The 15,308-nt window shown below is 44.9% G+C and overlaps 1 protein-coding gene across 1 annotated transcript in view; it reads left to right on the top strand.

The window, feature by feature from the left end:
- Nucleotides 1-9,692, top strand: part of ZZEF1 (zinc finger ZZ-type and EF-hand domain containing 1) — a 60,046-nt gene extending 50,354 nt beyond the window's left edge. The window contains 6 exon segments of the mRNA XM_068656377.1: nucleotides 816-984; nucleotides 2,898-2,996; nucleotides 3,808-3,973; nucleotides 5,311-5,461; nucleotides 5,995-6,066; nucleotides 6,572-9,692. Coding sequence (XP_068512478.1) covers nucleotides 816-984; nucleotides 2,898-2,996; nucleotides 3,808-3,973; nucleotides 5,311-5,461; nucleotides 5,995-6,066; nucleotides 6,572-6,646 — 732 coding nt within the window. The 3' untranslated portion in view covers nucleotides 6,647-9,692.
- Nucleotides 9,693-15,308: the final 5,616 nt, after the last annotated feature.

The following is a 15,308-nucleotide window of genomic DNA, read 5'->3' as shown; positions in this document are numbered from 1 at the left end:
TATAACCGTGGGACTTCTGTGCTTGAAGTACCTGCGAAATAACCTGTTGTTTTTGAAGTCAGTGCCAGATAGCTGAAGACTGGCCCTGCAAAGAAATATGTTCACTAAGGCACTTTAATAGCCACTTTAATATACTAATTTGATCATATGAAAAGCCCGTAACTTAAATTGTTTTAATATGCATGTGTTTGAAGCAGTTCATATACTTAAATGGTATCAGGGCCTTAATGAGCAAATATTTCTACTTTTCATCCAAACGTTTGTTTCTGTTGGCCTGTTACTTTGTTGTGCTGTTAGGTGAAAGCTAGGAGTGGAATATTTATTTTTTTCCTTTTTTTTTTTGTTGTTGTATTTCTCATTTTAGAGTATATTCTGACACAGTTTCTGATTGTTCTTTTCTTGATATTGTTTGAAAGCATTTTTCTGAGCATGCTCATGCAAATAGAGTTTGGTAAGTAATTACAGCTTCTGGGCAGCATTGGGATTTTTACTCCCCTGCAGCTAAGACTCTTCTCTTCTTTATTTTTAAAGGCATGCAAGCCTTTAGGATCTGGCAATACAATCAATATCAGAAACGAATACCACCACTAGCATTGCTAGTAATTAATTTTTACACTCTTAATATCTAGTGCAAGCAACAGGACATGCTTTACATTTGTTAGATTAGTTCCCTATTAAACTAACAAAGGCTTTTTTTTCTTGCTGTGGAGGTACTGTAATATTTTCTATACCACTCCTGTTTGTAAGGTGAAAGTTAAATAGCTTCTTGGTAATATAGCATTACAGTATACAAAGATAACGTGTTTATTTCTCAGGATAAAGTTCAAATTCCCGGTGCTATCTACCTCTCAATCAAATTTGACTCTCAGTGTAATACAGAAGAAGGCTGTGATGAGCTGCTCATGTCCAGCAGCAGTGACTTCCAGCAGGATCGGCACAGCTTCAGTGGGTCTCCGCAGAAATGGAACGATTTTGAGCTTCCAGGTGAACATGCAGTGTTTTAAAGCACAAAAGTGTTGGGAATTGCTGGTACCTGGCACTCTTGAGAGAAACTACTGAAAATGCAGATGTTACTGAGAGGTGTGAGGGGAAAAACCTCCTTTTCTTGTCCCTGTGTGTTTGCTCTCACAGGCTTCTCCTGCATTTATTTTTTTGAAGTGGGCTTATCTGTTGTTTTGCTACTTGACACATTCCATACTGTTTTATTTCTGACCTTTTCTTCCCCACCTCAGTCAAAGCAAGCACTTAGCTACTGGAAACAAATTTTGATCTTGATACTGTTCCAACACAGTCCTTGTTCTGCATGATATTCACTTACATTGTTTCTGCCTTGTCTTACTTTCCACAGGAAGCACATTTTTTTTTAAACAGATAGGCTTATCTCTCGTCTCCGTCCTACACTAGTGCTCAGAGCAAATAAAGAGAGAGTGCCAATGCCTTGTCTGCAGTTGTTGCCACTGAGCATAGCTGAAAAAGTCAGTCCCTTCACTGGCAACTTTGGTCTGTATTCTGTAAGCACGTTTTTGATAACACGGTACCAAATGGCAGTGATCTGAGGGGCTGCATGGAGAAAGCAGTACAGATCTCATGCTTCTGATGTTAAGCTGCTTTAAACTACCGAGTTAAATGCTCTGTGGCATTGCTGGAAACTTGACATTGCATATTGTCAGTAGCTGTAAATAGATCTAGGAACTTTCTCAGCAAAGGAGTTTGGGTTACAGGGTGCAAGTTGGAAATCAACGTCTGTTCTGTAGAAATATTTTGGATTTTTTATGAACTTTTTTTCCTTCCTCTTCTTCCTCCCAAGTAGTTGCAGAGGTTTGCCAGGAAACTGAACTTTGAGGCCCATTGTTTTGGAGCAGCCTTGGCTGTGAAACTTGAGTCTCACCCTGTGAAACTTCAGTTCCAGCTACAGCTCTCTGGACTGAGGCTTGTGATTTCACTCAGCAGGGTCTAGCTGAATCCAGGCACTTGAAGGCAGCTTCTGGGCTTTACATTTGATGGCAGGGCTTTCTCCAGGCAGTCACTGCTGTGTAGGAGTAGGAGAGAACAGTGACTCCATTTCATAGTGAAAAGGGGAAAATGAATAGATTTGTTTTTTTTTTTATTATTATTATTATTTTTAAAAACTTTTGTTTTGGTTTTCTTTATCCTAACAAATGCTTTTGAAGTCTTTCCTCCACTTGAAACTTGGAAAATTCCACACCCAGTGAAAACTAGCATGTCTGCCCAGAGTGACTTTTCAATGGAAAAGAAGGAAATTGTAAGTTTTAGCCAGATCTGACGTTACAGAGCACAACAGATAAAGATCTGTTTTGTTTAGCACTACAGCTAACTACCAGTAGTCGTCTTTGTGAAGCTGTAGATAACTACAATGACAAAAACTTCTTGAATGTCCCACTGCACAATAATAAACTGGTCAAGCATTTTGGTAGTTCTTCCAGCTTCAGGTGGCTAACTATTTTGTTCTGTAATGTGGAAGTCTGCAATTTTGTTTTCTGACACATAAGAGTAACGCAACTTCACTTTCACAATTTTTTCCCTTTTGCTTAGTGGACTGTGAACTTGGCTGCCCATTCAGAGGCTGTTTCTTCGTAAATCATAACTGATCCATTACACAAGTGGGAAAAGTGAAGTTCGGTTGTGTTCTTTAACTCTCTCGTCTTTTATGTAGTTGACAAAAATGTAGGAGACATTGCAAGTGTTTTTATACAGTGGAAATCATTCTGTATTTTGCTTCAGTCTCCTGTTCTGCACATTTCATAATTAGAGGGAAAAAAAATCACCTGTCTTGAATGACAATATCTAGGATTAGTTTATTTTAATGACAAAGTGCATTTCTGACAGCAAAACTAACTCAGTAGTAATGTGTATTTTCTCCCTTCCCCCATACACAGGAGACACGCTGTATTACCGATTTACTTCTGACATGAGTAACACTGAGTGGGGTTATAAGTTTACAGTGACCGCAGGTCATCTTGGAAGGTTTCAGACAGGTGAGTGTTGTTCAGACTGTAACTGAAAGGACTCCTTGGAGTTATTTTGCAGGAGCTTTGACAGACTTGGGTTTATCTGTTTTTTGTTGTTGTTGGCTTTTTTTTTTTTAATTTGCTTCCTTCAGAATTTTGGAAATATGTAATTTGTCTTGTTCAAGCTGCAACTTGGCTACTGGCTCTTATATGCTGTGACTGTATGCTAGAAATACCAAATCTTTATAGAGGCTTGGAGATAACAATTATAATAACATTACTTGCATTCAAAGCCTCGTTATAGGACAGTAATTACACACAGGATTTAGTAAGCACTCCCAGGTGCCATAATTGGAAACAGATATCATTTTAATTGTCTTTTTAAAAAAGTAGTTGTCCATTAGAATAGGCTGTTTCTGGGTCTAATTTGTAGATATAGCATGGAAGGCTTTGTTAGTTTATTTTAGAGTTTAGATGTTTTTAATAGAATTGAGGATGGTGGTGATTTGTAATCAGCAAAACTCTGAGTATCACATAATATTGAGGACCTGTGTTTTTCCTTACTTGGGGGCAAAACTTCAATTTCAGATAGGATTCTTGCTAACTTTTTACTTAATTTTAGTCTCAGAAAAGACTGGCTATGTCAGACTGTAGTCTGGAGTTATCTCAGATTTTTGTTCTTTATTTTTATTCTTGCTCGCCAGAGCAATGCTCAATATATGGAGAAAACCATTTACGAGCAAAATGAGTCCCTACAGGGTGTATGAGCAAAATGGGTCCACACAAAGCAATAGCTGTTTGATTTTTATTTTTTTATTTTTATTTTATTTTTTACCAGGGTTTGAAATTCTAAAGCAGATGCTGTCTGAGGAAAGGGTTGTTCCTCACCTCCCGCTGGCCAAAATCTGGGAATGGCAGGTTGGGGTAGCGTGCCGCCAGACTGGTCACCAGCGTTTGAAGGCCATTCACTTGCTCTTGAAGATTGTGCAATGCAGCGCCCAGAGGTAAGCGCCCTGTTCTGCCTTGTACACTGGAAGGCAGGGTTGTATGCTGTTTGTTTTTCTTGTTGTTTTTTGCCATTTTTTATTTTTTTTAATAAACCAAAACAGGAAAAAACAAAACAGTTTCCACTTGATTTTCTAGAAATTGATTCTCTTTCTATTAGTTGTCCTTCAGAATTAAGGTGAGGATGAAATCATAAATTGGTGAAATGACGATCTGATTCACTAATAACGTAAATAACTTTTTAACGATTATTATAGTTGTACCATTGCAAAGCCTGTAATTGAGTTTCAGAAAGGATAGGTGTGATAATGCTCAAGTATGCATGGCCTGGGTATTTCTGAAAATAGATGTTGTAAAAGATACTGAGTTTTTAAAGTCTTGAAAAAGTGTATTGTTGCATTAACTCATTAGCACATCACGGCTGACACCTCAGTTATGCCCTCTTTGTTTAGAGCAAACAAAACGAATAAAATGACAGCATTCTACTAGCTTACTTTGATAAAAAGAAGTCAAAGTGTACTTGCATACAGTAATAAAAATGGACAATTACATAGAACCATTGCTTACCTCTTTGTGTACACCAATCTGCATCAAAGTCTGAAAAACTGATTTTGCTTTTATTTGTAATTACAAATTTATGATATTTTCAAGTTATTTTAGCTTTTTTTTTTTTAAATTAGAAAATTAAAAAAGTTTGTCCTGCTTTGTCCTGTGGACAACAAATTTAACTGGTAAAAGATCAAGTCTCCATTGTGCTTATATTTTATACTTTCCTTGTATTAATCTGATGACAGATTATGATAGATTCTTTCCCCTCTACGTAACTGTATTTATCATTCTGTCTGTATAATTAGTGACATGTGAATTGGCTTGCTTTAACTCGGGAGTAGGAAGGAGGCAGGACTGGAGCTGTTTGTAAAGAATTATCTCTCTGCCCTAAACCAGGATGTCAGCTGCCCAGCGCTGCAGGTTGATATTGTACAATTCCAAGCAGCTGAGCTAGAGCATTAAGCAAAATGATGTATGTAGTTATTTTAAAGTCCTCATTTCAGGAGGCTACTCGATTTTAGAAGAGCCATTTAGATGTGTCCATGAATATAAGGTTTTCTTCACTTCACTGATTCAGAATGAAATTCATTGTGCTGAAACACCTGACTGAATTTGGATTTAAAATGGTTCTTGTGTTTCTCCCTTGCTTTATACATCTAACTGTCAGAAATGCATGTTTTTGTTCCCTTAAATTGGAGGGGGGGAGGGGACGGTTGATTTGTTTTCTCCTACAAATAGGCTTAAGATCATGGTTACTCACTATTTCATTTAAATGCCCTTTTTTCAGGGACTGTGACCTCACCTTGTTGAAGCCACTTTGGCAGCTTTTCACCCATATGGAAAACAACTTGTGTCATGATGTGACCAAGCCTGGTATTCTCCTTCCTCTTCATCGTGCACTTGCAGAACTCTTTTTTGTTACAGAAAACAGAGTTACTGTAAGCAGTTCCTTTATTTATCTCTCTCCTCTCCCCAGTGCTGGGAATGTTATGTAGTTCAGTGTCAAACTAAATGCATTTTTCCTTTATCTTGGCCAAGTTCATCAGAGCTTTTGTATGCTTTAGAAATATGAGCAGTTTTCTCTTGTGGAGTCTGGTAGCAAATTCTAATTAAGGGGAATGTAGTTGCCTTATCCGTCATGGTCTGTAAGTAATAGTCATGACTCTTCCTTGTGCAACTGAGGTGTAGGCCATAAAGCCACTCTTAAATCAGCATTCCTCTCAGAATAAATAATTAATTTAAAGGCATTTGAATGTGGCTCCCTTTCAGCTGATTTTGGGCATTACATACAAACAGTCTGTAACTAACTGATTTCTGTAATCACAAACTCTGTTCTAGTCCAAGAGTCTTGTGTGTAGTTCAGATGCATTTGGTTCTTAGGGACTGCTAGAGATCAGCATTTTAATGTTCGTTAGTAGGATGATATTTTTGGTAGTAGTGTTGGTTCTCATTGAATGCTTTGTGGCTGCAGGAGCTTGGATCTCTACAGGAGTATTTGCTTGCCTTAAATACTGAAGATCATCTTCATCGCTGCACAGCACAGGTAATTACAAGATTGCACAACCCCAGAGATGTGTTTTTTTGTAATATTTTTATGGCAGATGGAAATAATGAACAATTTCTGATTGCCCAGTGGCATTTATTATACCATGACAGGCTTCTGAAGTTTGTCTGTGATGAACTGTGCACAAATGCTTTTCTCCTTTAATAGTCAGATGATGTGTCACAATCTGACTGTTGGGAAAGAACACTAACTCATTCTAATGCAAGTAGTTCAATTGGGGTTATCTAATTTAATTGTATTGACTCCTCAACTGCCAAAACATGGAAAGGGGGGTAGGGTGGGGGTGATCTTTCAGCCACTGAAAACGCAGTTGCCTCACTGAAACTGTGTGGATGTGTGACAATAAATGCAGTACCAGGAGGTAACCAGGTAGAGACAGGATGGTTAATTAATTATTTCTTTTAAAGGAATAGAAGAATTTCTTCACAGTTTTGAACTGGGAGAATGTGTGACATGACTTAGCTTTTTTTCTTCTCTCTTCTAGGCCCTGAAAAACATTGCTGCTATCAGCCTTGCCATTAACTACCCAAACAAATCAACAAGTTTCTGGAATGTTTAATACTGGCTCAGGCCGGAGTGCATGGGATAGAGTAGTTTGTCCATAGGAACCTTGGAACAAACATCTTAACTCCGTTCAGGAAAAGTTCCTTCAGCTTCAGTGTATGAGCACTCTGCAGCCTTCCTTCCTTCCACCTTGATGTAGAATTTGTAAAAGTAAAAGCGCACTTCAATGAAAAAGCACATCTTGAAGTAACTCACGCGTCGCCTACAGTTATGTATGCACATATTGTAGCATGTTAGAGTAAACAGAACAATTCCTTTTTTTTAAATTCAAAGAAAGTAAATGAAAGAAGGTAGCTGAAGTATGAGAAGGGAAGGCCCCCCATTGGTATCATCTGCTCCCAAGGAAACGATTGATGAAACCTGAAAGCTTTGAAAAGATTGAACTTAGAACGATGCAGTCAGCAGCACCTGTGTATCATTGGAGTGAAACAGGCAAACCAGAATCTGGTGGGCTGATGCAGAAATGGTCCACACTTGAATCCTGTCGTGTTTACTTTTGCCTTGAAGGCTACTACCCAGGGAAAAGAACTTTAATTATTGGTAAACTACAGGTTGTAGAACAAATGCCGGGTGATTGCATAGCAGTTAAAGAATTCCAGCTTCAGAGCATCCTTGTGCAAGAGGTTAATGTTTCTCCTGTTCTTCGATTCAATCAGCTGGATCATCTGTTCTTACCTTCATTTATCTCCGATGGTATTATTCTAAATAGTACATTATTCTAGGGCAGAGAGCAAAGGCAGGCCTCCATTCACTAGCAGTGGTGATATGAAGAACTGAGGAACTTGCATGTTTCTCAAAGATCATAGAAGAAATTATTCATGAGGGTTTTTTTCTGTTAATTATATGGGTACTAGTGGCTTAAGGAGGTCCTTCTCAGCAATGGTGGGAACCTGGACTCCCAGCACTCAGGGTGGGGGTTAATTATCAATCCGGTCTTGTCTTACACAGCAATAACTGCATTACTCTTAATGAAGGTGGAATGAATTGCAGACCTTCTATGTTGAAATAAATTGGCTTTCTTCCTGCTCCACTACACTGGTTATTCCCTTTCCAAAGAGTTACAAAGAACATAGAAGGATTTAGGGATGAATTTTGTATACCATTATGCAGTACCTCTAGCTGGTCTTGTCAACCATCAATTCAGAGAACTTCCAGTGAGAATTATTTTCTTCTTCCCTTCCCCACTTCAACAATAAAATACAAAAAAAGGCAACCAAAAACTTCAGTAGTGGAGTCTAGGTGACTGATTCAAGTTGGGTGAAGGCAGTGGCTCTGTGAGAAGGGAATATGCTTCTTGACCTTGCTTGGTGAAAAGGTAAGTGGTGCCTAAATATCACTGTGCCATAAGCACAGCAGCACCACTTCCATGGATGACCTCTGAATTGATGGTCTTAGCAGCTGGGTCTGGACATACTTTAAGGGCGGTCCAGTCTCCCTCTGAGATGGAATTGTGCATTCTGCATCCCCTTTTCTTCAGCCTCTAGGGCTGTAGTTAAAGATGTCTTGACTTCTTTCTGTTCAGCCAGGGGAGTGTAAAGTGAGTGCTGCTTCAGGGGATGAGGTTCAATCAGGATGTCATTATTCTGCCTGAAAGACTTAAAGCTGAAGACCGAACTGTGCTGAAGCTGTTACCTTCAGGAATGGAGTGGCCCTCTTGGCAAGTGAGAATGCCAGAATTCAAGAAAAACATGCCATTTATCAAAGACCGAAAGGATGCAGAGATACTGCTCTGAAGCCCCTCTCTGAGTATACTGCAACTGAAAGTCGAAGCCCTTCTTCCTTCCAGAAGGAGCTTGTGATGGGAAGGGAATTATCGGAGTTGTGGCGCGTGTTGAACGCATGGATCATTTTGTTCCCACATCTGAGCAATGTATTGGAGTTTGCAGCCTCACTGCAAGGGTGTCTGAGAGACCCATCCGTGAGAAACCAACGAGTTCACACTTCCTGGGAGCGTGAACAGATTCTGAGTTGCTACACCAAAACGAGATGTTATTACTAAGCCTGCGTTAGGGAGTCGCATCAATGGGACAGGTGAGCTTTTGAAATTGCTCTTCTTGAGCAGTAGGACTTCCTATTCACTGCCTCCGTGGGAATCGAGGGCCAAGCAGTCAAGGATATGCAACGGGCTGATTTGCTAGGGCATGTAGCATGCTGCTGAGATCTTCCTATGTTTTAGTCAAAAGAAGGCTTTTTTCTTTTTTCACATCAGGGATGAAGACTGTAAATAAACCATTCATAGAACCTGTGACGGCTCTACCATACTCACGATTTTCAGTTGGACTGTCTTTTTGCTTTCTGTACGAAGACACACGAGGCTGCAAGGATGACACAGGAGTGGCCAGTGTTCCTTACCAGGCGCACCACCTACTTACTCTACCAGCAGTAACTGGCCTTGAGTCAGTCATCTTGCCCTGAAGGGACTGTCTAGAAACGTTGTCCACTAAATATTATTTCTACCCACTAGATGGAACTGAAGGACTGTGACCTGAGTTGACACTGAATCTGTTGCTGCCTTACGACTCAATCATTCATTACGGATTTTTAAGAGACAAGGAACACTTTTCTTTTTTTTCCTGGTAGTTATAAAGAAGAAGAGAATACCAATAATCAATATTCATGATCAATCACATCTTGAAAATCCCCCCAGCACTTCCAAGTTGGATGCAGGTGATGATGCTATTGAGTAGTATAAAACTGGCTGGAAAACAGGTATGCTGAAAAAAAAATGTGCCTAATATTAAAAATAAAATAAAATAAAATAGTTGTCCTGCCTGAATCACCTATGATGTGTTTAAGACAAACCACATTGTTCGTAATGATACCTTTGACTTGCTTTCATTAAACACTTTAAAAAGTTTTATAATTTCTTTTATTACGGGTTTACTACTTTGCAATTTTTATCAGTTGTTAAAATATATCAAACCTTTAGATTTATTCCAGTTCAGTTCAACATGTAAAAAGAAAGCTACAGATGTGGGTAAAATATGCAAATGAAGAGAAATATATTGTAAAAATTATATAAAAACAACAAAGTAACAACACAGCGTCTGTTTTTTGTTTGCTTTCCTGCTCTCCTCTCCTCACTGAGTGTTAAAGGTTTGAATTTGCAGTGAGATCCAAGGTTTTTCTTAGGAATCTTCATTTTTGGTGCCCGTAAGTAAACCTGCTTATCCTCACCCAGTGGGAATACGTCTGCCATTGCATCAAACTATGCAGGACACGTACAGCTGGAGTCTTCTTTTAAATTCCAGCCCTGCTGTTTACATTCCAGTGGCCTTATCCTAAAAACAAAGTTTTGCCATGGATACCCCTGGGGTTCAGTGCCGGTGGTTGTTTGCCTTCAGGCCTGAAATGCAAATCTGGGGCCCCAGGTGTTGCCTCCTGCTAAGCTGAGATTTGTCTCAGGACCTCTGTTCTAATTAGCAGGATTTGTCAAGGGCTGGTGCCCACCTCGTCGCCTGGGCTTAGCTTCACAGCACCCGTGGCTTAGTTTTAGCTCGAGGGAAGTTGGTCAGGGAAGGGTAAGCGAGGAAGCCGACACCGTTCTTGTATTTACCCAATGCCCTGAGTTGTTTCCACTGGTTCCACATGCTCAGAGAATGGTTTCGATGGGTGATTTCACTAAATACAAATAAACAGCAGGGGCTGTGGGAGAGTGGGGACTGAGAGCCAGGTCTGAGGTTTCAGGTGCTGTCAGCAAGGTTACGAGGGGAACAGATTCAGCTCCCTCTGCAGCTACAGTCAGCATGGTCCCAGCCCCTGGAACATAACAAAGCTCACAACCAAAAGGGCTGGGAGCTGTTGTTCAGATGCCCTGAATCAGAACCATTTTTCTCCCCAAAGCTCCAGCTCAGGCTGTCAGCCAGCTTACAGGGGGAGATTTGTTAACCTGCCTTCAGGAGCCGGCCACGCTGTGCTTACACAGGAGCGAGTGATGCTGGGTCCCTGCTGAGGCAGCCACTGGCCCTTAGGTAAATAGGGAAATAGGGGAAAGCGGTGTAAGGCCATAAATAGGGTGCTTGGCACCTCCTGCAGCCACCCCGGGGGTGCACAGGGCATCGGGGCCGCATCCAGCAGGAGCCACGGGGCTGTGGGGGAAAGGAGCACGACCCGCCCCGGGGTGAGAGCCAAGAAGGCATTTCCCAGCCTGGTGAACAAGGGAGAGCTGCTGTGAATAGGAAAGGAGTTAAACAAGAGGTGAAGGAAATCAGATTAAAGCTCATTCTTTCCATGATGGTCGGGTCTGATTTATTTAGGTCCTTCCACCGAAGGAAGCACAAATAATGAAAAGCTGCAGCACTGCACTGGGGCTCATAAGTGAGTATGCAACCCAGGGAAGAATATACATTTAAAAAACAAAAAATCTCCCTTCCTCTACCCAGAACCATCAATAAGCATTCCTGACAAAGAGATGGAAATCTCACAGTTTTGTAGCAGCCCTATGCATTTAGAGCTGTGTTCCCTTTGGGTTCATGGGCTGGGAGGCGCGTTTAGATTTAGGATGTGCATGAAAACACGTGGAAAAAGGACTGAAATTCAAAATTCAAATTGAAAGTAGGCCTTGCTGTGCCACTCAGAGGGCCATGGGGTTCCCTGGGTGGTGGTGTGGGGTGCACCAAAGGTGCAGGGCTCCTGGCCCACCAGACCCCCAGGGCACAGTCAGGGCACCAGAGCTGCTCTGCCCCTGCCCTCAGCACCTTGCACGCAGCAGCTCTCCCCTTCTGCCTCCAGGACCATCACAGACGGGGTCTTTCCATCCCTGAGCTGGGCGTTTTGCTGGGGAGCTTCTCCTCTTGGTGTTCAGCTGGCAATTTGATGATTTTTTGAAGCTGGTTTCTTGCTTCATTCCCTGTAAGTACTGCAACTGTGCAATACGTGAGCTTGCATTGCACAAAAAAAGTCTAGCAAAATATAAAATTAAAGTGTCTGCTCTCTCGTGCAGGCTGCTTTCCAGGATTTTGGCACTTCCCAGGGCCCGAGGTTTAGGTGGCAGAGCTGTGCTGGGCTTCAGAGCACAGCACCCCCTTCCTGCTGTGCTGTCCCGAATGTCTGCCCTGCAAAGGGCTTCTAGCTCTTTGTAACGAGTCGTCACCATTAAGGAGCTGCTGTGGAGGTGCTGGGGGCACAAATTCCACCTCACTGCCTTCCTGGGGCTGTGGCACCCACAGGTTTTGGCCTCCTCGATGCACGTGGCCATGGGGCAGCTCGGGGAAGCACCCAAAGGAGCTGCTGCTGCTGTGCTCCTCTGGTGCCGGCACCATGCGTGTGGGCAAAAGCAAAAAGGATGCAGAAGTCAGAGACAAGGTGGTGTGCTGGGCTTCGTGCCATGCTGGGAATTATTTTGGTTAAACGTGTTCCCCCTGCATTTTCAGCCAGACCCAGTGAAACTTCCCCTGCCAGTGGGTTCAGGGGCGGTGGCTTGCTGTGCTGTTCCTGCCCCCAGGCTGCTGAGGCTCTGTTGGGGTTTTGGGGTGAAAGATCCCACGTCGGTGCCTGAGGAACCACAGGAAACGCTTCCCCTTCTGACCTTACGCTTTCTAATCCATGAAACCACCCCACAGAGCTTTGTCTCTCTCCAAGCAGGAGTCTCAGCCCTGCGATGGGCGCAGGGGTGCGTGTAAAGGTGGGCATTTAGTAGGGCTTCAATCCCTCCTCACACTTATTTTACACTGAATTAAGCAAGGAACCAAGGCATAATCTTAAACACATGTAGTTAAGTGATCAAAGGTAGGCTTTAAATTGCTCCTGTTGCCCTGAAACCCGAGCAGAGCAGTTGATAGGAAGCTCACAGCCTGTGGGACTTGCTCTCACATCCAGCCAGGGCCACAAAGGCAGGAAAAAAAAAAGGCAGGATGAGTTCTCGAGCTAGGAGACCTCTTGTTCATCAGCTTGCTTCAGACAAGTCGTGTCTGCGTTTCTTACCCTTCTCCTTTACATAAACCACCCACAGAAAGCTCATTAATCAAAAATGTCAATGGTTTCACAGCCGGCTTCCCACTCAGACCCCGGGTTTCACATTCCTGTGAGTGGCAGGCCGGGCTTTTTTCTTCCTAACAATTGTCATTTTTCTTTCTTAAATGTTTTCGTTCCTTCTTACTGTGAGCGTTAATATTTAAAGAGAAGAGAGCGTTTCGTACCCTGTTGGTCGATTCAGGATACACTGCTGGGTTTTAAACGTGGCTTTGCCCCCAGTAGCCACCCTTCTCGCCTTGCTTTGAAGAACAGCATTTTCCTCCACTTCTTGCCAGGCCCCAAGTACACCAAGATGAGTTTGAGCTTTGGCTCCTCGCTTGCTAGAAGGGGGCTCAGCTTCCTCAGTGCTGTTGGTGTTTCTGAGGCCGTGCTCCTTGCTCGCCCTGAGGTTCCTGCGTTTCCATCCCACTGGGGGAAGCAAACCTCCCACAGGGGCAGGACCCAGGGAGCCTAAAATAGCTGCTTATTTACCATGAACTCACTGGCCAATTTTGCTCTGATGATGCTTAAGGCTGCTGATGGACGATAGCTTTGCTTAAATTAGATTTGCACAGCGCCCAGAGGGGCTGCCCGTGGGTGAGGGGTCGGTGCCCAGGAGGTCCCCGCGTGGTGGCACCGCCACCGACTGCCCAGCCTGGCCCCACCACATGGATGGCAGGAGGTAGAGACACTGCTCTGCTCTGTGCAGCCAGAATCGGTGCCAGAAGCACACAAGACAGATCCTTTTTGTTCCTTCTGGGTTCTCACCCACTTTCTATACGGTGCTCAGTGCCCCTTCGTGCCCTCAGGGCCAGCACAGCTTGCACGGGGTGCAGGAGCTGCCGGTGCTACCGCCGGCTGCTGCTGTCAGAAGGTTTCTCCTGCAAAAAATAATAAAATAAAAATCACACAGTTTCTTCCCAGCTTGTTCCTGCAAGCACCCAGAGCTCTCGCCAGGCAGCCGAGCGCCGGGGCTCTCTGGCTGGGAACAGCCTGTCCCCGCGGGCCCGGGAAGCGCCTGTTCCCGGTGCAGCATACGGCCCCGCGGGGCTGCACGCCCCCGGAGCAGCTGCCGGCGATGCCGGGAGCAAGGAGCATCCCCGGGATCTGTGGTTTATCAGTGCTGTAACCCCCCGGTGTCACCGCTCGGACAGCTTCGCCGTCCGTGTTTGATTTCTTGGCTCCTGAGCAATGTGGTGGGGCGAAGTCTTGATTTCCCCCCTGAAATGAGGGAAATTCCCCTCTCCTTGCCCCAGCTGTGCTGGTGCTACCTGGGCTTGGGCCAGGTTTGTGTCCCCCCCCCCGGGATGTGGCTCCCAGGACTCGAGGTTCGATGCCCCGAGGCACCCCCTGGGGCAGCCCCCAGCTCCTGCCCCTTTCCTCCTGTGAGTTTTTTTGGGGAACCGCCGCTCTCCCCTCACCTCGCACCATTTTGGCACAGCTGAAGGAGATGAGGGACGCACGACACTGCTGGCACGGCCCCGGGGGACCAGCCCAAGGTGACTTCCAGCTCCTGATTTCCACCTCCCCCTTTTCCCGAGGCCGTGTGGGGGCTGCTGGGGGGGGCAGCCTCCTGTGGGCAGGATCCTCCTGCTCTTTGGGGACCGGCTCCCTCCTTTCTGTGGTCACCTACACAGCCTTTCCTACCAGCACCAAGCCACTGCCCTCCAGGCTGCCAGGGCCCGAGGGAGAGGCACTGCTACTTGCTCATTTTCTCAAATATCCCCCCCCCACACCCCAAATTTTCTGAATAGCGAGGGCTGGGCTCCTCTCAGCCCCGCTCCAGCGGTGTCGAGCGCCTGTATGCGGAGTCACGCAGATGTCAGCGCTGATCTATGGCTTTAATTACGAGCCCGTCGTCGGGTAAGGCTCAGATAAGTCAAAATGGAGAATTGCGGCTCAGCCCCAGCCTGCGAGCGGCTCGGTTCATTATTCACGAGCCCTCGTCTGTGGCAAAGCTCGCCCCGAATGCGAATCCTCTTGTGCCAAGGATCTGGAGAGCTCAAAAAGCCTGCGAGCGCTCGCCCCAGGTTGCAACCACAAGAGGAGGAAGCGGAAGAGCAGTGCCCGGGGACACCCCAAATAACCCCTTCCCTGCCTGCTGCAGAGCTGGGACCCCCCTGCAGCGATGGGAGAGCCCCCCCTGCACAAATGCCCCATTTCCATGGACCGCAGAGAAATGCCACCGGGGGATGCCGGGCGCAGCGGGTTGGCACCCAGCGCTCGCTCACCCGGCGCTGCTTTTTTGGCTCCCCAGCCCTGTGTGGCCGGCTCCTGAGCCACTTTTAATCCATAAAGAAGGTCTTTTGTGCAGCCTTTTGTCAACAGGGCTGTCCCATTGCTATAGCTACGGCCCCTCCGGTGCCGGACACACCTGTTTGTTTTTCCAGCTCCTTTCTATTGCCGTCAGATTTCTCTGCCACCTAAATAAAAATAATGAGAAAAGCCCTGCCCTGGCCCTGCGCGGTGGCTCTCATGGCCCTTCCCGCCTAAGGAAACTCCCAGCTCCCCGGGGACTTGTTTTGTGCAGGCAAAACAGCCTGCTCGGCGAGCTGCCCTCGGCACAGCTCTCGTTATTTCTGGTTTTCACCCTTAAAAGTGCTGTGTTCGTGGTGGCACGGGGCTGAGGATGTCGTGGTTGCAGTGAGGTCCCCAGGCAGGCCGAGGTCCCCTTCAGAAAGGGCAGGGGACAGCGGTGGAGCAGG

The sequence above is a fragment of the Anas acuta genome, chromosome 19 (assembly GCF_963932015.1).
Source record: "Anas acuta chromosome 19, bAnaAcu1.1, whole genome shotgun sequence".
In the NCBI taxonomy this organism is placed as follows: domain Eukaryota; kingdom Metazoa; phylum Chordata; class Aves; order Anseriformes; family Anatidae; genus Anas; species Anas acuta.
Note: the sequence above shows the minus strand (reverse complement) of the source record. Positions and strands in the feature narration are given on the sequence as shown.